This window comes from Amblyraja radiata, chromosome 5 (genome assembly GCF_010909765.2).
Source record: "Amblyraja radiata isolate CabotCenter1 chromosome 5, sAmbRad1.1.pri, whole genome shotgun sequence".
NCBI lineage: Eukaryota > Metazoa > Chordata > Chondrichthyes > Rajiformes > Rajidae > Amblyraja > Amblyraja radiata.
In genome coordinates this window covers 19,337,320-19,361,421 of record NC_045960.1, presented here as the reverse complement: position 1 = coordinate 19,361,421, position 24,102 = coordinate 19,337,320, and the positions used below count along the sequence as shown (strand labels likewise).

The window sequence follows — 24,102 nt, the reverse complement described above, 5'->3', positions numbered from 1 at the left end:
AGTCCTAGCCTGCTCAACCTCTCCCTGTAGCTCAGGCCCCCAGATTCTGGCAACATCCTTGTAAATTTTCTCAGCACCCTTACTAGCTGAACGACATATATGTTCAGTAGAACATTGTGGTGCAGCGGTAGACTTGCTGCCTCACAGCATCAGAGACCCGGGTTTGATCCTGACTACGGGTGCTGTCTTTACGGAGTTTGTACGTTCTCCCTGTGAATGCATGGATTTTCTCCGGGTGCTCCAGTTTTCTCCCACTTTCCAAAGATGTGCTGGTTTGGAGGGTAATTGGCTCCTGTAAATTTCCCCTAGTGTGTAGGATAGAACCAGGGTACGGGGTGATCGTTGGTCGGCGCAGATTCGTTGGGCCGAAGGGCCTGTTTCTGCGCTGTATCTCTAATAAATATACAAAACTAAATACATATACTAAAGTAAAACTAAAACTAAACTGAACTGAAACTAAACTAAATCTAACACTGAAGCAAAATTAAGATGAAACTAAAAGAAAACTAAACTGAAATAAAAGTAAACTAAATCTAAACTAGAACTAAACTAAACATAAACTAAACGAAAAATAAACTAAATTAAATTGAACTAAACTAAACAAAAACTAAAGTTAAACAAAAACTAAACTAAAACCTAACAATAACGTGTCAATCAAATATAACATTTCCCAATGCAGAGTTAAATTTTAAATGGAGAAGAATAATGAATAATGAAGTCGGGGAGCATTGGATGCTGGATCATTGGCTAATTGAAGTAAATAATACTTCACAAAGGAAGCTGACCAAGCAAGGCAATATTCGTGTGTGTGTTAGTTTCTTTATATACCAGTAGCAGGCACTGCTGAAGCAAACTGACCATGAAAATTGAGGACGAAGAATCCTCCTCCGGAGAAGTCGCTGTGGAACCTGATGAGGACCTGGTTGGTGGAGCTGTGCGCAGATTCCAGTGCCGTGTTGCCACTGAAGACTCCTAGCTGTGAAGCTGCCTGGTCGGGTCCGTCCCTGCGAAAGAAGACAAGTGCGTCTGAAAATCAGCGAAGTTGTCTTAGAGTGTCACAGAGTGATACAGCGTAGAAAGAAGTCCCTCGGCCCAACTTGCCCACACTGACCAACGTGTCCCAGCTACACTAGTCCTACCTGCCTGCGTTTGACGCATATCCCTCTAAACCTGTCCAATCCATGTACCTGTCTAAGTGTTTCTTAAATGTTGCAATAGTACCTGCCTCAACTACCTCCTCTGGCAGCTCGTTTCATACACCCACCACCCTTTGTGTGGAAAAAGTTACCCTTCAGATTCCTATTACATCTTTTCCCCTTTACCTTAAACCTGTGTCCTCTGGTTCTCGATCCCCCTATTCCGGGAATGAGATGTGGTGTATCTACCCGATTTTGTAGACCTCTATAAAATCACACCTCATCCTCCTGCGCTCTGAGGAATAGAGTCCAAGACTACGCAACCCCTCCCTATAGCACAGACCCACAAGTCCTGGTAACATCCTCGTAAATCCAAGGTGCCTTATCCAAGGTGAAAATGGACAACTTTTTACTTCTATTTGTGAAGACTGAAGCAGCAAGATTCGGGAGGTCAGTTCAAAGCACAGCAATGACCGGTATATATACGCCAGCCATCCATTCAACTGGAAGTCTATTAATTAAAAATGCAACATTAATTTCCTGAGCCACAAGGAACATCATACATCACCACATCCAACAGTGGAATCACACGTGCCTTCCTGCTTTTCAAGATCTCTGTTGAACTGAGTTATAGAGTAATCGAGTGATACAGCGTGGAAACGGGCCCTTCAGCCCAACTTGACCACGCCGACCAACATGCATCATCTCACACTAGTCCTCCCTGCTCACACTTGGACCATATCCCTCTAAACCTGTCCTATCCATGTACTTGTCTAATTGTTTCTTAAACGTTGCGATAGTCCCTGCCTCTGGCAGCTCGGTCCATACACCCACCACCCTTTGTGTGTCCCATAAAATCTTTCCCCATTCATTTTAAACCTATGCCCTCTGTAATAACACTTACTACTGTAGACATCTTATGAAATATAAAGAGCATCAACACCAAAATATTCATACAGAGGCTTCCAAATTGTTTTAGTAACCATGGTCCCATTTGCCGTTTAAAGGTCCTGGCTGTGGATTTAATTTGGAATAAATGTTACATTCATGAGGTAACAAATCAATTAACTAAGTCTCCTCAAAATCATTAGTTACCTTACAGAATGAGGTTTTATAAAATAACACTTATTACTAAAGGCATCACTAAACCATAGGACCTTGGGATATTTTGTAAGTCTTCTTGGCTCCGGCTACTGTTCTTCCCCTGAGGGATTTTAAACTCCTCCATTTCAATTACATGTTGGATCAATAATTTGACATTGATGGAGACGCTGTTCTCCAAATCTACATTGGGCTGTTGAACTTCCTGACAGAATTCCAGGGAACATTCAGATGGAGCTGAAGTCGGGAGGTAGATAGACAGGGAGTAAACTAAAGTCCACAAATCATAGGAGCAGAATTAGGCCATTCAGCTCATCGACTGTACTCCTCCATTCAATCATGGCTGATCTATCTTTCCCTCTCAACCCCATCCTCCTGCCTTCTCCCGTAACCCCTGACATCCTTACCAATCAAGAATCTGTCAATCTCTGCTTTAAAAATAAAGAGAAGCAGGAGTAGAGAAAGCAGGGATTCTGCAGAAGGACTTGGACAGGTTGAGGGAGGGGCAGAGAAATGGCAGATGGAATATAGTGCAGCAAAGTGTGGAGTCATGCATTTTGGTGGTAGGAATAAAGGCGTAGACTATTTTCTAAATGGGGAGAGAATCCAAAAATCTGAGCTCCAAATGGACTTGGGAGTGCTGATGCAGGATTCCCCAAAAGTTAATCTGCAAGTCAAATGCAGTTCCTAGTGGCGGCGCGGCTCTGGCTGCAGCGGCTCTCTGGCAGTCCTGTTTGTTTTGTGTTTTTTGGGTTGTTTATTTTCGTTTTGGTTAGTCTAGTTTTGGTTTTTAGTTTCTGTTTGGGGGGGGGGGGGTTGAAACGGGGCTTGCTGTCTCTCCCTGCGGGGGAATGCGACTTTTATGTCGTATTCCCCTTCTCTGCCTCCGTCTGCGCTGAGGCCTAATGGCGGAGCTGGCGACCTCGAGGCTCAGGAGGCAGAGCCCGCCAGGACTCGCACTGAGCTCGCTCCGTGAGGACGGTCCGGCTCGGGGCTGGAACAGTGCTTCCGTGAGGCGCTGTGACGCTACTGTGAGGACGGCCGGCCCGAGGAAGGAACGGTGCTCCCGTCGGAGTGGCCGAGCTCGGGGAGGTACGACGTTCCCAGCCCGAGGGAGGAGCGGCGCCCGGTCGGGGCGGCCCAGCCCGAGGGAGGAGCGGCGCCCGGTCGGGGCGGCCCAGCCCGAGGGAGAAGCGGTGCCCAGTCGGGGCGGCCCAGCCCAAGGGAGGAGCGGTGCCCGGTCGGGGCGGCCCAGCCCGAGGGAGGAGCGGCGCCCAGTCGGGGCGGCCCAGCCCGAGGGAGGAGCGGTGCCCGGTCGGGGCGACCCAGCCCGAGGCTGAGACGGTGGCAGTACTCACGTGAGGGCGATCCGGCTCGGGGCTGGAACGATGCTCCGGTGGCTTGCACGGTGTTCTGGCGGCGTTGGCCTGAGTCCGGGGTTCGGCCGCGGGCCAGCGGCTGCGTCATCAGGACTGGTGAGCGGCAGCTTCGACCACCCCGGGCCGCGGTGTTTGAGCCGCGGGACATTTGTAACATTGCCCGGGGGGTATCGCCTCAGCGCAGAAGGAGAAGAGGAGGGAAGAGACTGGAGACCTAAGACTTTTGCCTCCATCACAGTGAGGAGATGTTGGGTGGACTCACTGTGGTGGATGTTAATATGTGTTTATTGTTGTTTTTTATTGTATTGTATTGTATGTATGACTGCTTCAATTTCGTTCAGACTTCGGTCTGGATGACAATAAAAGGCTATCTAATCTAATCTAATCTAATCAAATCAGTTGTAAAGAAAGCAAACTCAATGCTAGTATTTATTTCAAGAGGGCTTGTATACAAAAATGGGGATGTAATGTTGAGGCTCTATAAGGCGCTGGTAATGCTGCATTTGAAATATTGTGAGCAATTTTGGGCACCATATCTGAGGAAAGATGAGCTGGCTCTGGAGAGGGACCAGAGGAGGTTTATAAGAATAGTCCCAGGAATGAATAGATTAACCTATGATGAGCGTTTGTCGGCACTGGGCCTGTTCTCGCTGGAGTTTAGAAGAATGAGGGGGGACCTCATTGAAACATACAGAATAGTGAAAGGCTTGGATAGAGCGGATGTGGAAAGGATGTTTCCACTTGTGGGAGAGTCTAAATGGGAGATCAGAATTAAATGACGTTCCTTTAGGAAGGAGATGAGAATAACGTTTGATGCAGAGGGTGGTGAATCTGTGGAATTCTTTGCCACAGGAGGCTGTGGAGGCTGTCAGTGGATATTTTTAAGGCAGAGATAGATAGATTCTTGATCAGTACAGGTGTCAGAGGTTATGGGGAGAAGGCAGGAGTATGGGGTTAGGAGGGAGAAATAGATCAGCCATGATTGAATGGCGGAATGGACTTGATGGGCCGAATGGCCTAATTCTACTCCTATCACTTATGACCTTTTGGCCCATTGAAGGCTTACACAGCCATCTGTGGCAATGAATTCCACATAATCACCACCCTCTGACCAAGGAAATTCCTCCTTATCTGCTTTCTGAAGGTACGTCCTTTTATTTTGAGGCTCTGCCCTCTGGTCCTAAACATCGTCTCCACATCCACTCTCCAACCCTTCCTTTCATTATTCGGAGAGTTTCAATCAGGCCACCCCATCATCCTTCTAAACTCCAGCGAGTACAGGCCCAGTGCTGTCAAACGTTCATCATACATTTAACCCACTCATCCCCGGGATTATCCCACATCAGCACATTCTTCCTCGGATATTGTCCCCAAAATGGCTCACAATACTCCAAATGCGGTCTGACGCGCCTCAGCATTGCATACCTGGTTTTATATTCTAGTCCACTCGAAATAAATGGGAACATTGCATTTGCCTTCCCTACGACTGATAAGCTTAAATGCCTAGTCTGATTTGCCTTCAGAAAGACTATTCTAACATTAAATATCAATTTCCATGCTTGTATGTCATAAAAATCAGCATTAAAATGTGAGTGGAGGATTTTAAGAGGTGGCAGCTTCCCTTTAATGAGACCTGGACAATTAGACTGACAATCTGATTTTAAAATATATTGTAACTTGTCTTGTATTTTACGTTCATACACCGTCTGAGGCGTGCTAAAGGCGGCAAACATTTGGCGCAGCGGTAGAGTTGCTGCCGTTTAGTGCCAGAGACCTGGGTTTGATCCTGACTATGGTTGCTGTCTGTACGAAGTTTGTACGTTCGCCGTGTGACCGCATGGGTTTTCTCCGGGTGCTCTGGTTTCATCCCACCATGCCGCCCCTAGTATTGTGTTTAATTTTGGTCACCAGGTAATAGGAAAGATATTATCAAGCTGGAAAGGATATAGAGAAGATTTACAAGGATGTTGCCAGGGCTTGTGGGCCTGAGCTATAGGGGGAGGTTGGACAGGCTAGAACTTTATTCCGTGGAGCAATAGATGATGAGGGGTAAATTTAACGGGGCGTATAAGATCATGAGAGGAATAGATAGGGTAAATTAGTCATTTACCCAGAGAAAGGGAATCAAGAACAGGAGGTCATTGGTTTAACGTGAGGGAGGAAAGATTTAATCGGAACCTGAGGGGCAATGGTTTTTACACAGTGGTGGGTGTGAGGAATGAGTTGCCAGAGGAGGTAGTTGAGGCAGATACTATCACAATGTTTAAAAAACATTTGGACAAGTACATGGATGGGATAGGTTTAGAGAAATATGGGTCAAACGCAGGAAGGTGGGACAAGTATACTGCCCTAATTTGACTTTGTCAAAATTGAGTTATTGCTTGTTTTAGGGTATTTGAGATATGCTCTACACAATGGTGAACAAAACAAGTCTTTGAGTACAATTTGAAGATAGTTATACCAGAGAAGTAAGAAATTCGATCATAGAGAGCTGAAAGAAAAACACGTTTTCCTCATTTACAAGAAAACGCCTTTCTGTCAGTTGCTTCCTTTTGTCAAAGGAGGGCAGTATAGATGGGACATGTTGGTCGGTGTGGGCTAGTTTGGCCGAAGGGCCTGCTGTATGCTGTATGACTATGACTCTCTGCGGCTTTCTATGGCTCTCCATGGTGCTCTGTGGCTCCATGACCCTGTCATGTAACAATGTAGCCCGAGGAACAGGTCAGAGGTTGCATATCCTACAGGGAGTGACATCTGCTACAGACTCTCAGGTGAGGTATGGTCTTCTGAATATTCCTGGCTGTATTTCTTGCTCTTTCTTTCAATCACAGAAGGTTTAGTCTGTGCTTTTCTTCTCAGGATATTTTGTAAATTTCCCGCAAATCATTGGAAAATGCACATGTGGATGAATGAAATATACATCTTTCAGATCCCAGCAGAGATACTCTTCTGGGGAGAGTGGAAGTTTCCACTGGTGGGAGGGTCTAGGACCAGAGGGCACAACCTCAGAATAAAAGGACGCACCTTTAGAATGGAGATAAGGAGGATTTTATTTCATCAGAGGGTACCGAATCTGTGGAATTCATTGCCACAGACAGCTGTGGAGGACAAGTCTTTGGGCAGTTTTAAGGTGGAGATGGACATATTCTTGATTAGCATGGGGTGTCAGGAGTTACGGGGAGAAGGCAGGAGAATGGGGTTGAGGGGGAAAGATAGATCAGCCATGATTGATTGGCGGGTGGACTCGATGGGCCGAACAATTTAATTCTGATCAAATGACTTATGAACATGAAAAATGCTATGAAAAAAGAGGAACATATCATCTTGGCATGGGTGGAAGAACGTAGGAGGAAGAGAACCAGACTGAAGTGGAAACAGAAGAAGAAAAAATTGTGACCTGATGAGACTTTTGGAATATGGACCAATTCATGAACTTCTCTATAAAGCAAGGGGAATGAGCTATTACCGGAAAGTGCGAGTCTACGGTGGCCTAAGTATGGGTTTGGAATTCCATTACCATAACCAATTATGCTGTTGAAACTATAGAAGACAAAAAATTGCCACAAAACCCACAACCTGTAATTCAGCTTAAACATTTTTACAAACCACCACTAAACCACAGACAATATTTTTCGCTGCAGTGCAATTACATGCCTCTATTGACCAGATTACATTTCAGTTCAACTTTAGGTAATAGGGTTAAGAAATGAAGGAGAGAAGAAATCTTTTCTCCGTGTCTAAATCTACATCCCAACTGATGCTGAAAAGTAATGCGACTTTGTAAACGAATCCGGAATTAAACCATTATGATAATAACCAGTTGGAACCTGACAAGAAATTAAATCAAATTTTCTGAATGCATTTGGTTCAAGACTTTTCTCGGCAGTTGTTACCAGTTTAATCAATTAATCAATAGAAACATAAATTCACTGGCTGTAAATAAATGGATAAATAATTAATGACCTGCAACATATTTTGCCACAGCGCCAGCATTACGTTTAGTATAGAGTTTAGAGATCCAGCATGGAAACAGGCCCTTCGGCCCACTGAGTACATGCCAACCATCCATTATGCTTTGGACTTTAGACATTGGGAATACTGCGCCAAAACAGGATCTGCAGCCCACCGAGTCCGCGTGGACCAGCGACCACGCCACACACTAGCACTGTACTAGACATTAGGCACAATTTACAAAAGCTAATTAACCTACAAACCTGTAAGTCGCTAGAGTGTGGGAGGAAACCAGAGCACCTGGAGAAAACCCACGCAGTCACATGGAAAACGTACAAACTCCGTACAGACAGCACCCGTAGTCAGGATCGAACCTGGGTCTCTGGAGCTGTGAGGCAGCAACTTTATCACTGCGCGACACTGCCACCCTTTCACACCAATTCTATGTTATCCCACTTTCTTATCCACTCATTGCACTTCCGGAGTAATTTTACAGGGACCAGTTAACCTACAAACCCACACATCTTTGGAACTTGGGAGGAAAGTGGAGCACACAGACATTAATGCACTTCGCTCGCCTCCATGACACATAAACCTATCGCCTAGACTTCTCTGGCACACGCTATAAACAGCATTTCCAAATGCAATACCGTGGCATCATAACAGTAGTTCTGTTTTATGGAACAGTAATAAAATGATCTGATGATTCAATATTTTACTCTTTTAGCATTAAGGTTGCGAGTATCTTTTTTTAGACTATTGGTCCGCAAATAATCATCGTCTTAACTAAGCAGGGAAAAATCATACCACACAGCAATGTAGTCGTTGACTGGTTCTGTCTGCAGCAGAGTGAAATTAATGTAGATCCCATGTCCAGAAGGTACAGTAATTAGCCAGCTACAGTCCTTTGAGTTGGGGTACTCATTCGGGAAGCCAGGAGAGTAGATGGTACCATTCCGAGAAGTTATGTTAAGGCCACATGGAGCTTTAAAGCAAACAAACAGATAAATGGTTACACAAGTAACATTAGATATTATTAACTCATTTGATCTTTGGCTTCCATTAGAATTTCAAAATCCATTGTAGCATTTGTTTTCATTTAAGGCAAATATATAACTTCATGGTTCTTTTGAGTTTGAGTTTATTTTATTGTCACGTGTACCGAGGTACAGTGAAAGCCTTTTGTTGCGCGCTAACCAGTCAGCGGAAAGACAATACATGATTACAATCCAGACATCCAGTGCACAGATACACTACAAAGGGAATAATGTGAATAACATTTAGTGCAAAATAAATCCAGTAAAGTCCGATCAAAGTTAGTTTAAAGGACTTCAATGGGGTAGTCAATCAGATTCTCCCTAACTATAAAGATTCTGAACAAAGGATTAACCTCTTTGATTGTATCCAGTGACAGGTTATTACTAAATTTAAGAAGTGCTGCAACAAGATTAACAGGAGTCAACACCAAACAGATATTTTTCCATTTAGTCATGGCAGGAATTCATTGCACGTTTCACATAGCAACGTTTATATATCTTGAAAAAAATCTGAGTTCTGAAGAAGGTTCTCGACCTGCAACGTTACCCATTCTTTTTCTCCAGTGATGCTGCCTCACCCGCTGAGTTGCTTGAGCACTTTGTGTCCATCTTAACCTCCATTTTCTTTTCCACCTCTTATTTCTTGTTTTTTTTTTAAGAGAAAGAAAACAATCTGGCTGAAATGGAAATTATAATAACGGACTGAAGAGCTGTGTGTGAAATGTGTTTTGGGAACTAGAGTAAAATCTGTGGCAATGCATATTTTTTGCCGTCGGCAAATTTTCCAACATATTTTTCCATTTTCTTTAAAGGATCTGAACAACAAAAGTTTAAAATAAACCTCTCTGCTAGTATGCTGGCACCATTTTAGTTGACTGTTCAAAACAAGTTTCCATGTTATTTAGAAAACCTCTCTCCCATTTGTCTAACAAATGGGTGCAATAAAAGACACTACCCCCTGATCAGTTTTATTGCCCTCAGCTTGGTTTACAATGTTTATTTAAACCAAATGAGTGACGCTGTAGAGGCTAAATTGTATGATGAATGTATGACCTCACTAACATGTCCCCTTCACTATGTTGGCCTCTTTCACATCATATTTCCCCAGTATTTATGCTCTTGGATTAAACAGATTACAAACTACATCTAATTCCTACATCAAGAAGCTCAGCAAAGATGTAGATGTGCTGACAGTATAATTTCAAGTCAACTAGAATGTTGAGAAGCATCTCTGGCTTATCGTTGACGCAGGTTCCTTCAAACCTACAGAATAAGCCAGGTTGCAAACGAACCCCATCTTCCATACTGTGGAACTCAGTCACTCTATTCCTGTACATAAACCTGACGAGATGCACTGTTCGTTGTTCCTCAATTCTGTTCACAAAAGAATAGTTCAGTTGGGAGAGCGTTAGACTGAAGATCTAAAAGTCCCTGGTTCAATCCCAGGTTTCGGCAGATGTTTTGGCGGCATTGTGGCGCAGCGGTAGAGTTGCTGCCTTACAGCGCCAGTGTTGCTGATTTACAGCTCCAGAGACAAGCAGTTCGATCCTGACTATGGATGCTGTCTGTACAGAGTTTGTACGTTTTCCCTGTGACGGTGTGGGTTTCTTCCGGGTGTTCCGCTTCCCTCGACGCTCCAAAGACGTACAGGTTTGCAGGCTAATTGGCTTTGGTAAAAATTGTAAATTTTCCTGAGTGTGCAGGATAGTCCATATGCATGGGGATTGCTGGTCGGTGCGGACTTGATGGGCTGATGGGCCTGCTTGCACGATGTATCTTTAAACTAAACTAAAACAAATTTGCATCCTCGAATCTGTGTGTAAAATCCGTTATTTTTATTTTTGGTTAGTTTATTGTCACCTGTATCGAGGTACGGTGAAAAGCTTTGAAAGAATATTCCAGTACTGAGACCATCTTTGTGCATGTTAAAATGTGCATAATCAATCCTATTATTCACTGTTATTGTTTGTTTTTATGTGTATGTGTTTGTATATGTGTAATTATATATATGTATATATATATATATATATAACAAGTGAACTTTCTTTCTCGTTTATTAAATTGTTTACAGTGTACTGTGTTTACATATTCTGTTGTGCTGCAGCAAGTAGTAAGAATTTCATTGTTCTGTCTGCGACATATGACAATAAAGCACTCTTGACTCTTGATTTAATTAGTAGGCAATTTACCTACCAGTTAACATATGGAGTACCGAGGAAATCCACACAATCACAGGGAGAAGATGGGACGTCTACAGACAACACTAGCAGTCAGTTCAAACCTAGGTCACTAGCACTGTGAGGCAGCATCTCTGCTAGATGCACCACGATACCACCTCTCAAACTATACTGCATTATCATCTTCCACTATTGCATATCCATAATAGCTCAGATTAGCTTAGCTTAGAAATACAGCGTGGAAACAGGCCCTTTGGCTCACCGAGTCCACGCAGACCAGCGATCCCCGTACACTAGCACTATCCTTCACACATTAGGGACAATTTACAATCTTTATCAAAGCCAATTAACCGACAAGCCTGTACGTCTTTGGAATGCGGGAGGGAATTGAAGAAAACCCAAGTGTTCCCGGGGAGAACGTACAAACTCTGTACAGGCAGCACCCATCGTCAGGTCTCTGGTGCTGTGGGGCAGCAACTCTACCGCTGCTCCACCGTGCCGTTCATTGTTCTCTGTCCGTGAGGTGAACAATGGGGCACTGGCTTTAATATGGAATCTATTTGGAATTAAATTATTCACTGCACGTAGAAGTGAAAGTATGAGCACTTTTATTTTTTTTTAATTGAAATGTATTATTTCAAACTGGCTAACTTTCTCGAAAGTGAATACAAAACTTAAATTACTTATTCATATGACTAACATCAATTCTGGGGCACATGAAAAATCAGTTACATTTTTATCAGCATCTACAAAGAAAGGGACTAAGATGAGGAAGATAAGCGTCCAAATAGAAAATTATACATTGAATGTGACAGTAATATATCTTTCAACGAAGCAATTATGCCGCACTCCTTTGTAAGATCAGTCATTAACTGGTACGTGAAAGGAGAAATTGAGTAAAATGAGGATGACGCTTGATACAGCACATTACGTGCTTTCATTATTCATTTGTCATCCATTGAGCAGTGGTTGATCAGGTCTGAAATTGGTTAAAACCTGTATTCACACTAACCTGAAGCTTATAAATGATTATATGTTCTGCTGTGCCAAGAGGGAGCAGATGAGGGGAAGGGAGGAAAGGAGGGAGCAGGACAGGTTGCAAGGAGATCATGTCTTTTCTTTTCTACCTATGCCTTTTCTTAAGATAGGCACAAAATGTCAAAGTTACTCAGTGGGTCAGGCAGCATCTCTGGAGAAAAATGGATAGGAGACGTTTTGGGTCAGGAGCTTTCTTCAGACTGAAAGTAAGGGATGGGGTGTATGGGGGTGGAGAACCGGTGGTGAGAAAAGAACAGGACAAATCAGGGCCGGCCAACCCAGGCAGGGTGGTGTCATTGTGGGCATATTGTTGGCGAGGGAAGGTGTGACCTCAGAGGAATACAATTTGAAGAGCTGAAGAGGAATTTCTTTAGTCAGAGGGTGATGAAAGTGTGGAATTCATTGCCACAGATGGCTGTGGAGCACAAATCAATGGATATTTGTGATTCTTGATTAGTATGGGTGTCAGGGGTGGTGGGGAGAAGATGAGAGAATGGGGTTGGAGGGAAAGATAGATCAGGCATGATTGAATGGTGGAGTAGACTTGATGAGACGAATGGCCTTATTCTGCTCCTAGAACTAGTTAAATGACCGGGGGGAGGAAGGAGACAAGGGGGTTTGGGGTAAGAGGATGGGAATGCAGGTATAAGTTACAATTAGAGAATTCAATGTTTATAACCCACAGCACGTGCCTTTTCTTCTGCTGGGCTAACAGCAGCAGCACAGGCGGGAGGAAAGTGATCTAACTTGAAACAAAACTTTGAGTTTCGTTGCAAAGGGATCAGGATTCTGTTCAACATTAACGTCAGGGTACTGGTTGAAAATAAAGTTACGAGTGCTGTGCAGTTTCAGGTGTTCCCTTGCAAAAGTTACATTAAAGTTGAAGAAAAGTTGCAATGAAGACTGATTGCACTAATATCAAGAACAGAGAATGACATGGAAGAACAGCGCCCTCAATCCCAGGAGATTCCCCAAGTGATCCTTTGTGGCTTAATGTTAAATGAAATGGGCGGTACAGTGGCGCAGCGGTGGAGTTGCTGCCTCACTGTGCCAGAGACCCGGGTTCCATCCTGACCACGGATGCTGCCCATGTGGAGTTTGTACATTCTCCCCGTGACCTGTGTGGGTTTTCTCAGCGTGCTTCGGTTTCTAAAGATGTGCAGGTTTGCAGGTTGTGGGAAAGAACTGCAGATGCTGCCTGACCCGTCGAGTTACTCCAGCATTTTGTGTGTATCTTAGGTGTGTAGGTAGATTGGCTTGGTAAAACTGTAAAGTGCTACGAGTGTGTAGGATAGAATGAGTGTACGGGTGATCACTGGTCGGCTCAGGCACGGTGGGCCGAAAGGGCTTCTTTCCGTGCTCTATCACTAAACTAAACTAAACTAAACCTCAGAAGGTAAAGATGTTGCAGCAAATGATTGCAATAATATCAAGAATGAAGAATGACATGATCAAAAACTGGGGCTTTTAATGAGAACATTGAAGTGACATGATTTTAGAAACGTTTTGAAATTTATGCAATGAAAAGTTGCTCCATTTGATTGCTAGTTCATAATTAGAATGATAAAGGATAGATTATAAAAGTAATGCTATGGTGCCTTAATGACTCTGTGGATGGGGTCATTAGGTTCAAAGCTTACCTTGGCGAACTGCAAAATCAAATTAACTTAACTATGATGATTTGTGGGCATTGGAGAATAATTTATTGCAATAAATTGAATTAATAGTTCAAAGAGACCAAAGCAGGAGAGTTTGATTAATTGGATGTGGCTTTCCAAAAACCTGCTAATACATCTTTCTCTTCTGTTTAGCCACTCTCTCAGTGAGGTTGATGTACTTCCATTTGGGTTCTGTGGTCAATGAGGGAACCAAGTGTCTTCCAGAGTCAGACACAAAGTGCCAGAGTTACTCTACGGGTCAGGCAGCATCTCTGGAGAAAAAGGATAGGTGATGTTTCGGGTTGAGACCTTTCTTCAGTCTTGTCAATGAAAGTGAATGCTTGCCAGACTTCTTTCAGAGTTAGGTTAGCTCGTGGGTGGACACTTTAAGTGGTCCTTTCCCTCATGACATTAACATGGACTTTCTTGAATGGAATCATTGCAACAAATAATGGACGCAGCGGTAGAGTTGCTGCATTACACGTCAGAGACCTGCGTTCGATCCTGACCATGGCTGCTGTCTGTGCCGAGTATGCACATTCTCCCTGTGACCGCGAGGGTTTTCTCCGGGTGCTCCGGTTTCCTCCCACATCCCAAAGACGTGTGGGATTGGCTTCTGTAACTTGCCCCTCGTGTCTCGGATAACAACTAGTGTGCGTGGACTCGGAGGTCCGAAAGGCCTGTTTTAATGCTGTATCTCTAAACTAACTAAACTAAGAGCATCTGTGTGCTCCAGCTCCATGGCCACAAAGTTCTCAATACCATGCTGAACGTCCCTTCTCCACCTTGAGCAGTCATGGGCGAGATTCCTAGGAGTCAGGGCAGATGTTGCCTTTGAAGACATCCCAGAATCCTTTCCACTGTCCTGGTGAACACTTCGCATGCGGAGCTCAAATTCAGGTATCTGTTTAAAGAGCTGGCACAAACACAAAGGGCAAAATAGCTTTCTTTGCAAATTCCTCCACAAAATGGCTGCCTCCATTTTTAGTCCCTGCTACATTACTTGCGGCGGCATGGCGGCACAGCGATAGAGTTGCTGCTTCACAGGGCCAGAGACCCGGGTTCAATCCTGACTATGGGCGTTGCTTGCATAGAGTTTGTACATTCTACAATTGCTCCTGTTTCCTCCCATGCCCTAAAGATGTACAGGTTTGTAGGTTCATAAGATCATAAACGATAGGAGAACAATTAGGCCATTGAGCCCATCAAGTTTACTCTGCCATTAAATCATGGTTGATCAATCTTTCCCTCCTAACTCCATTCTCCTGCCTTCTCCCCATAACCTCTGACACCTGCATTAATCAAGAATATATCTACCGCTGCCTTAAATATATCCACTGACGGCCTCCACAGTGACAAAGAATTCCACAGATTCACCACCCTCTGATTAAATAAATTCCTCCTCCTCTTCTCCTAATAGAACTTTCTTTAATTCTGAGGCTATGAACTCACGTCCTAGACTCTACCACTAGTGGAAACATCCTCTCCACATCCACACTATCCAAGCCTTTCACTATTCTGTATGTTTCGATGAGGTTCCCCCTCATCCTTCTAAACTCAGCGAGTACAGGCCCAGTGCCGTCAAACGCTCATCATATGTTAACCTACTCATTCCTGGGATCATTCTTGTAAACCTCCTCTGGACCCTCCCAAAAGGTTAAAGGTTAATTGGCTTCTGTAAATTGTCCCTAGTGTGGAGCATCATGCTGGTGTGCGGGTGGTCACTCCCCTTATTTTATTGCAGAGTTAAAGTAACAAACAGGTTAGCATGCACCAAAAGCTTTTCACTGTACCTCGGTACTCGTGACTCAAACTAAACTCAAACATCATAGCAACAGGCCCTTTGGCCCCACTGAGTCCTTGCTGACTATTATGAATTATTGAAAGATCCTGCCTCCACGTTCTACCTCGAAAAACTAAAACTAAAACCGCACGTGACACTGAATCCTGGAAGTGTAGGACATTTAAAGTTGTACAGCTGTCAAGTCTTGGTTAGATGTTCGAAACTGCCAAGTATAGTTTGGCAGATGGATCATAATGGACCTTGCTTAGGGGGCTGGTGAGGGGGACAGAGGCAGTTATAGTTGCAAACTCAAAAGCAGGGCTCAGCTCGATAGATCTGAAAACTGTGGTGCTAAATGGCTTTCCCCGGCTCCCATGTCTCAGAGTGTAGCCTGAAGCATTGGCAATTTTTTAACTCAATCGCAACTTTGGGAATTCTCTATTGCAAATATAAGTATCATAAGAAATGCATTCCCAGAGAGAAACATCAAGGCTCAGGGCTGTTGCTGTAAATAACGAGAACACTACCTAGGCCTCAAACATAAAGCTTGTTTTTTTCCAAGCTACAAAGCTCATAAGGTATTAAATATTTACGTAAGATCAATATTGCTGAGGAGTTAAAACTACATTCACAGGATGAAATTATCACTCCCCTTAATTTATTGCGGAGCCAAACTTCGTCGGAACATGCCCTTTGGCTCCACCGAGTTCTTGCTGATCATTATTATTATCTATCATTATGTATTTATTTATTTAATTCTTTCTTTCGAGCAGAATAAAAGAATAAAAAGCAAGTGCAAAACAGCATACAAAAAACAAAACAAGAATATTTATAAAGTGTCATAAACAATATCTATAAATAAATGAAATCGTATGTGTCCGAAAAGGAGCAGGAAGAAGCCAAAGCGTATTAATTCCCACCCCTTATTAACTGCTTATAATTATCTTATACAAATTTAGCAGCTATATGTACACCAAATTATTTACATTTATACACTAATCAAATATTTACAAAGCCATACAAAAAAAGAGAGAAAAAAAGAAAAAAGAAAAGAAAAAACCCTCATATACTATACAGTATCTTAGTCATATATACAACCCATCACCCTATAATCACCCTTCCCAATACAATCAATAGAACAAATATCCCACTCACAATCACCTATCCTCATCCCAATATCCTTTAAAAAAAGTGTTTTTGTACATCTTTTTAAACTGAATTATGCTAAGTTTTATCTCCTGTTCCAGACCATTCCACAAATTCACCCCACAGATTGCTATGCACATACTTTTAAGAGTTGTTCTGACATTGAGTTTTTTTAAATTATGGTCCCCTCTCAAATTATACACACCCTGTCTTTCAATAAACAGTTTTTGTATATTTCCTGGAAGTAAATTATTTCTTGCTTTGTACATGATTTGTGCAGTCTTAAATTTAACCAGATCGGTGAACTTCAGTGTATGTGGCTTTAAGAATAATAAATTGGTATGTTCTTGATAATTCTTATTGCTCTTTTTTGTAATGTGCATAATGGCTGTAGGTTGGTTTTGTATGTGTTACCCCATATCTCCACACAGTAACTCAGATATGGCAATATGAGTGTATTATACAGAGCATGTAATGATTTGTGGTCCAGAATGTGTCTTGATTTTCCCAATATTGCTATGGACTTTGCCAGTTTTGCTTTGTTGAACTTAGATTGCAACTGGTTTTCCCAAACATGCGTTTTAACACCATCTTAAAGTATAAGAGGGGAAGGGCACATGGAAGTGGTCTCCAAAGATAGACACAAAGTGCCGGAGTAACTCAGCTGTTCAGGCAGCATCTCTGGAGAAAATGGATAGGTGAAGTATTTATGTCGGGACCTTTCTTCAGAATTGATTTTGTCTGCGATCTCCAAACCCCCCCCTCAGAAGCACACCATCTTAATGTGGGAGGCTTATTGATCCGTCACTATCACTAGGTCAAAATCCGATCCTCCTAACTTGTTATATTCCGGACGGCAGAATGAATAACAACTTACATGCTGGTTGCCTGGGTCACGAGAGAGAGATTTATTACCCAACATTCCCTGCTTATATTGAACACCAACTCATTAACATATACACGAATATGTATGAATACATTACACTGCTCTCCTTTTTTAAAGTATTAAATCTAAGTACTCTGTTACAGTTTTGTTGTTGTGATACTTGGTTTAAACCAGTATTTATGAAATCTTAAATGATATACATAATATATTTATTTTACATATCTAAACATTTTTGTTTTACTTGTGCAGTGATTTATTTAACTTACAAACCTAACCTGACTACTGGTTTATGGATCCTGCCTGATTGCCTAACAGTAACAGGTGTAACAGGTTTATGTGTTGACTCAAATGTAGGCTTGTTTGGCTCTGTTTTAGTACCCTGACTTTGACCAGAGGAATCTGTTTCTTTGTCTATACTAACTGAACTTTGTGTTTCAACCACATTGGGCTCTTCCAACTCACTCTCAGATAACAACTCAGGGATTAGGACTCCATGCTCAGTTTTTGGTTCACCTTTGGCTGGAATCATTTGATCAACATGAACACTTTTGATCCTATCTCCAACTTCAACTAAGTATCTTTTTGTTCCACACACTTCCACTATTTTCCCAACATCCCATTTGTCTCGACTGGACTTGTTGGGAGGACTGAGAACACAAACCTCATCTGGCTTGAAGTACCTCTCCTTTTTGTGGGAGTCAAAATGGCGTTTTTGACAACTGTTTTTGCTCAACTCTCAAGACCAAATTGGGTTGAACTAGACTTAGGCGTATTCTTAGCCTTTTCTTCATCAACAGTTCTGCAGCAACCTGTTGTGTGTTGTGTGGTTCTGTACTTCAGGAAGAAACTAGCCAAACGATGTTTCATGCTGAGCTTTGAACTAACCTGCAAAACCTGTTTCTTGATAGCATCTTTGACAACTCTAACAGACCTTTCTGCCGCCCCGTTGGAGGCTGGATGGTATGGGGGAACAAGTGTGTGTTTTACACCATTCCTCTGCATGAACTCTTTGAACCGTTCTGAACTAAACTAAGGCCCGTTATCAGAAACCAGTTCTTCCGGTAAACCATGGCATGCAAAAAATGATCTCAACTCATCTATGGCATGCTCAGTAGTAGTGCTTGACCCATATGCTTAACCTCAATCCATTTGGAATGACTATCTACTAGTGCCAGAAAGTGATCATTACCCTTTTCACAAAAAATCAACATGAACTCTCTGAAAAGGTCTACTTGGCCATGACCAGGGTTGCAGTGGTGTTTTTGGTGGTTTACTCTGGCAATTTTGGCAGACACTACATTTGCTCACCAGTGACTCGATGTCACTATCAATACCAGGCCGATACACAAAACGTCTGGCAATTGACTTCATGCTTACTATGCCAGGATGTTCGGCATGAAGTTCATTCACAATTTTGTTTCTCAAAGACTCTAGTACAACCACTCTGTAGCCACACTTAATGCATCCCTGCTCACATGATAATTCTTGGTTTTGATTATGGAAAGGCTTCAGCTCTGAGTTCAATCCACTGTCGATTTCAGTCCATCCGTTCAAAGTCTGTTCATAGACCCTCTTCAGCACAGTATCTTTCTCTGTTTCTGCTTCAATTTCTGTTGCAGTCACTGGAAACTCTTCATCTACAACTTGCAGTGTGTAGATTGAGTTCGCACTTCCCACGTCAGAAGGGCAACCGGGACAACATATCTGCAACTGCGTTGCACTTGGAGCTTCTGTATTCAACCTTGTAGTCATATTGGGACAGCAAAATTGCCCAGAGCTGCATCATTGATACCACTATGGAAGGTATAGCTGACTTGGGACCAAGTATCACTAGTAGTGGCTTGTGATCAGTCACTAGGGTGAATGGTCTGCCGAGAAGAAACTGATGGAATTTCTTGATTCTGAACACGATGCTGAGTGCTTCCTTTTCTATCTGTGCATATTTGCGTTCACTCGATGACCGGGTGCGGGATGCAAAAGCAATCGGCTTTTCCTGTCCGTCATTCATTATGTGGGAGATCACTGCACCTACACCATAACTTGAAGCATCACAAGCAAGTTTCATCTTGCGTGTCGTATTGTAGTGAACAAGGAGTTTGTCACTTGTCAAGTTTTCCTTGCAGATGTCATATGCACGTTGCTGTTCCTTTCCCCACATCTATTTCACATCTTTTTGTAGCAGATGATGTAGTGGCTTTAGCACAGTTGCTAAATCTGGAAGGAATCGTGCATAGAACCGCACCATCCCAAGGAATGATCGTACCTCTGACACATTGTTGGGTTTTGGAGCATTCACTATTGCTTCAACTTTCGCCTTCACAGGGCAAAGTCAATTGGCATCTACTTTGAGTCCAAGGTAGACCACCTCTGACTGTGCAAATGCACATTTACTTTGTCGCAGTTTGACATTGTGGCAGTTCAGTCGTGTGAGAACTTGCTCGAGGATTTCCAGATGTTCTACCATGCCCTCTGTGAATATCAGTAGGTCATCCTGGTTGCACACACAGTGCGGAATGCCTTGTAACATTTTGTCCATGACAGACTGGAACATTTTCGGGGAGGATTTCACACCATAGGGCAGCTTTGTATATGAATGCAAGATCTTATTTGTGTTGATAGTCAAGTACTGCTGACTTTCCTTGACGACATTGAGTTGGGAGTAAGCGTGAGACAAATCCAGTTTAGTGAAGACTCTTGCTCCGCTAAGTTCTGCGTACAGATCTTGCGAGGTTGGTAACGGATATTATTCATCATCAATGGCTTGGTTGATTGTGACTTTGTAGTCACCACATAGTCGAACAGTTTTGTCGGCCTTGGGTACGGCCACAATTGGCGTTGCCCAGTTACTCTGATCTGTCTTCACGAGTACTCCATTCTGCTCTAACCTGTCAAGTCCTTCCTCCACTTGTTGCTTTAGTGCATATGGTCATCAATACACAGGTCTCACATCTTGCTTGAGTCAAATGTGTGCAGAGTACCCTGTTATTTAGTGTAACTGTCAGCAAAAATGTTTGCATGTTTGCTTATGACGTTTTCAAGAAGTGATTTGGACAAATCGATGCTGAAAATGTTCTTCCAGTCTAACTCTATTCCACTCAGCCAATCCTTTCCAAGAAGGGTTGGTTTATTTCTGTAGCTGGCCACAATGATGGGCAGTGTTACTGATTGGCCATTATGCTGAACTTTACAGTTCATTTGTCCACATGTCTCCAATACTTCGCCCGAGTAGGTTCTCAGCTTGACCTTACTCTCAAACAATGGAGTCTGTGGGAACTTTGTTTCGTACAGGTCTTTGCTCATGACCGAACAATCTGCTGCCGTGTCAATACACATATCAATTAACTGTTCATTTATCAATAGTTTAGTTCGAAAGTCCTTGCCTTGGCTGGTTGTAGACTTATCAATGTTGGTTGCATTAATGGTGTACAACCCAAGTTCATTTCTATCTGGGTTCATCTCCAAGTTGTGAACTCCTTTCTGGTGTTGTTGCTTGTTTCCCGCAGATTGTTGGTTTCCTGCTTTAAGCTTGGCCCAACATGCTGAGGCGATATGGCCTTTCTTCTGGCAGTTATAGCACTTGGCCATTTTGAACTGACAAAATTGGGATGAGTGATTACCGTTGCAACGACAACAACTGGCTGAACTCGGCTCCCCGCCATACTTTGGTTTTGGTTTAACGCCTCTTGTTTTGGCCATAGTGACTGTAAACGGCCACTGCAGTTCGTGGTGGACGAAACTCGCGAGCATTCTTTGATGCCATCTCCATTGTGGTAGCAATCTTGCATGGTTTCTCGATTGTAAGATCTGGAGTGTTCATCAGTTTGGACTGAATTCATTCATCCACTAGACCACAAACAAATCTGTCGCGCAGTGCTCATCCGAGAAAGGTTCCAAAGTTACAAAGCAAAGTTAAGTTTTTCAAGGCAATAATGTACTCAGTGATTGTCTCATTCTGCTTCTGGTTTCTAGTGCCAAACTTATAGCTTTCTGCAATTTCCATGGGCTTTGGGTTGAAGTGCTCCTCCAACTTCTTCATAATGTCATTGAATGGCACGTCTTTTGTTTTTATGGGCGCAAGGAGATTCACGAGTGTGCCGTACACTTCAGGACCGATCTCCGTGAGCAGAATCGCTTTCATGCGTTCACAAACGACCTTATTTGTTTCAGTCACTATCTCTCCTTCACCACTAATCTCCATTATGTTGTTTGCCGTGAAAAACATGTTTGCTCTCTCCATATAGGAGCTGAACTGCTCTTTACTCTTGTCAAAAGTGCCAAGGTTTCCAATGTAGCCCGTGGATACTGCCATCGTGTCGTTCTCTTTTTTTTTTAAGTCCGTTCAAAAAGCCCGATTTCCTGTCTGTTCTGATGTAACAATTCACCTAAAACTTAGCTCTACAAAGGCTAGTCAGCTTGAGGAATTCAACAAAAAAAAATCTTATACAATCCCAAGGACAGCATCTTGCCACGTAGACACAACATAGAGATAGCCTGACAAACTCTCGACGATTTGTCCAGCTGCTCTTTTAAACTGCAGGCCCCTGCCTAGAAGGATCTGTGGCCTATCGTGTCCAGCTCGCAAACAACTGCGACACAACTCCGTATTTACTGTTTAAAATGTTAAACAATACTGCATGTTGCAAAACAGCCCTGCACTGTATTTAAAGGATGAGTTCGCAAACTCTATCCCATCCTCGTCGCCAATTTTGTTATATTCTGGACGGCAGAATAAATACCAACTTACACGCTGGTTGCCTGGATCACGAGAGATTTATTCCCCAACAATCCCTGCTTATATTGAACACCAACTCATTAACATATACATGAATATGTATGAATACATTACATAACTGAACAGTACTAACAGAGCGGCACGGTGGCGCAGCGGCAGAATTGCTGCACCACAACGGCAGAGACCCGAGTTCAATCCAGACCACTGGTTCTGTCTGTATAGAATTTGTACATTCTCCCTGTTATGTGTGGACTTTCTCCGGGTGCTCATCTTAAGATGTTCAGGTTTGTTGGTTAATTGGTTTTGCAATGTTGTAAATTGTCCCTTGTGTGTAGGACAGTGTTAGTGTACAGGGATCACTAGTCGGTGTGGACTTAGTGGGCCAACGGGCCTGTTTCCGAGCTGTATCTCTAAACTCAACTAAACCAAGTACTCGGGGAAGACATTGTAAACTGTTGATGTATATCTCTCATTCTTGAGCATAGCATGACATCCAGCCGACAGACTTGCAAAGTGGATGAAAGTGGCTGATTTGACCAATTTGGATAGCATCCAGCTTAAACATTTCCACAAGCTTCTTCCATACCAATGATAGGGGCATGCATGCTGTAGCACCAGTGGACCTTGATTTTTGAGACTCTCTTTTCCTCTTTCACTTCTCAATTTGACCTTGCTCATGTTTAATTTTGTTTAGGTTAGAGATACAGTGTGGCCCACCCGGTCCGAATCATTACCTACCCATTTTCTCCAGAGATACTGCCTGACCCGCTGAGTTACTCCAGCACTTTATGACCCTCTTTGCACATAATAGACCTCTGCCTCACCCTCTGTGCAGCATGTTATATCAACCTCCCTCCCACTCACCAGGTCAAATATTGCTTCCTCCCCCCTCCCCTACCCTGACTTTTCTCTGAATGAACACACTACATAAAGCAACATTTGGCATGAAGATCACTTGCTTTGTTTCTACCCTCTCCCATTTGTTTAGTTTAGTTTAGTTTAGAGATACAGCATGGAAACAGTCCTTTCGGCTGACCAGCGACCACCCCATACACGAGCACCATCCTACACACCAGCACCAATTTGCGTTTTTTTTTAATTGAAGCTAACTTAACCTACAGACTTATAAATCTTTGGAGTGTGGGAACAAACTGGTGCACCCGGGGAAAATACACGTGGTCACAGGGAGAACATACAAACTCAGTACAGACAGCACCCGTAGTCAGGATCGAACTCGGTTCTCTGGCGCTGTAAGGTATCAACTCTACCGCCGTGCCATTGTGCCGGCCCATGATAATTATCCTCAGGTGAAGTGGATTTTGCCACGGCAGCCTTTTGTATCCTTGGTCGGAAAATACCCTTAAGCAAAGGAGCAGGATACTAGACATGACACAATGATCTGGGGAGTTTGCATAGGAAATGAAGGTGAAATCACGGAGAACTATATTCATAACTGGATCAATATTTATTGAATAGCTCTATCGACTTTAACATTGCTTATTCTATTAAAATGCCAAACAAAACAGCCTCAAGGGCACTTAAGGGTAAGCATTGAACACTTGCATTGCCAAGAACAACTATGTGCAATGAGATACATGCAGAATGAGGTTTTAATGCACCAGTTAAGCCCAGCTGTGGCAGTTTTCATCCTTTGCTTGCCAATCTTGGAGAGCTTCTCCTCATTGCTGGGAATCTGTTTTTTGTTCAACCTAGGTTACTCATCGTTCTCCTGTGCTGCGAGTGCAACACGTTTAGTTCCGATCAATGGTATATTGTAAAATTTATTGTTTATAAATTGTAAAAAGCGCGCATGCGCAGATCGCTGTCAGTCGCTGCCATGCAGATTGGTCTCCTCTCCTGTCAGTCAGACAGCAACACCCCTTCCTGGCACCATCGCCGCACTGATTGGCTGCGTCTGCTGTCAATCGGCTGAAAGTCGCCCAGGTGAAGGAGTGGCGCCGCCCGAGGAGCTGCATCCGCGCAGGACCTGGTGGGGAGGGTGGTGGTGCCGCGGGCCAAGCCCTGGGGACTGGGCCTGGGCTGAAGCTGCAGGCCGAGCCCTGGGGACTGGGCCTGGG

At 43.3% G+C, this 24,102-nt stretch overlaps 1 protein-coding gene across 1 annotated transcript in view; it reads right to left on the bottom strand.

The window, feature by feature from the left end:
* The window catches only part of csmd1 (CUB and Sushi multiple domains 1), a 501,649-nt gene that overhangs the window by 217,206 nt on the left and 260,341 nt on the right, over positions 1-24,102 (bottom strand). The window contains exons 32-33 of the mRNA XM_033020497.1: positions 8,375-8,552; positions 859-1,004 (exon numbers count right to left, since the gene is read on the bottom strand). Coding sequence (XP_032876388.1) covers positions 859-1,004; positions 8,375-8,552 — 324 coding nt within the window. The remainder of the gene's footprint in view (positions 1-858; positions 1,005-8,374; positions 8,553-24,102) is intronic.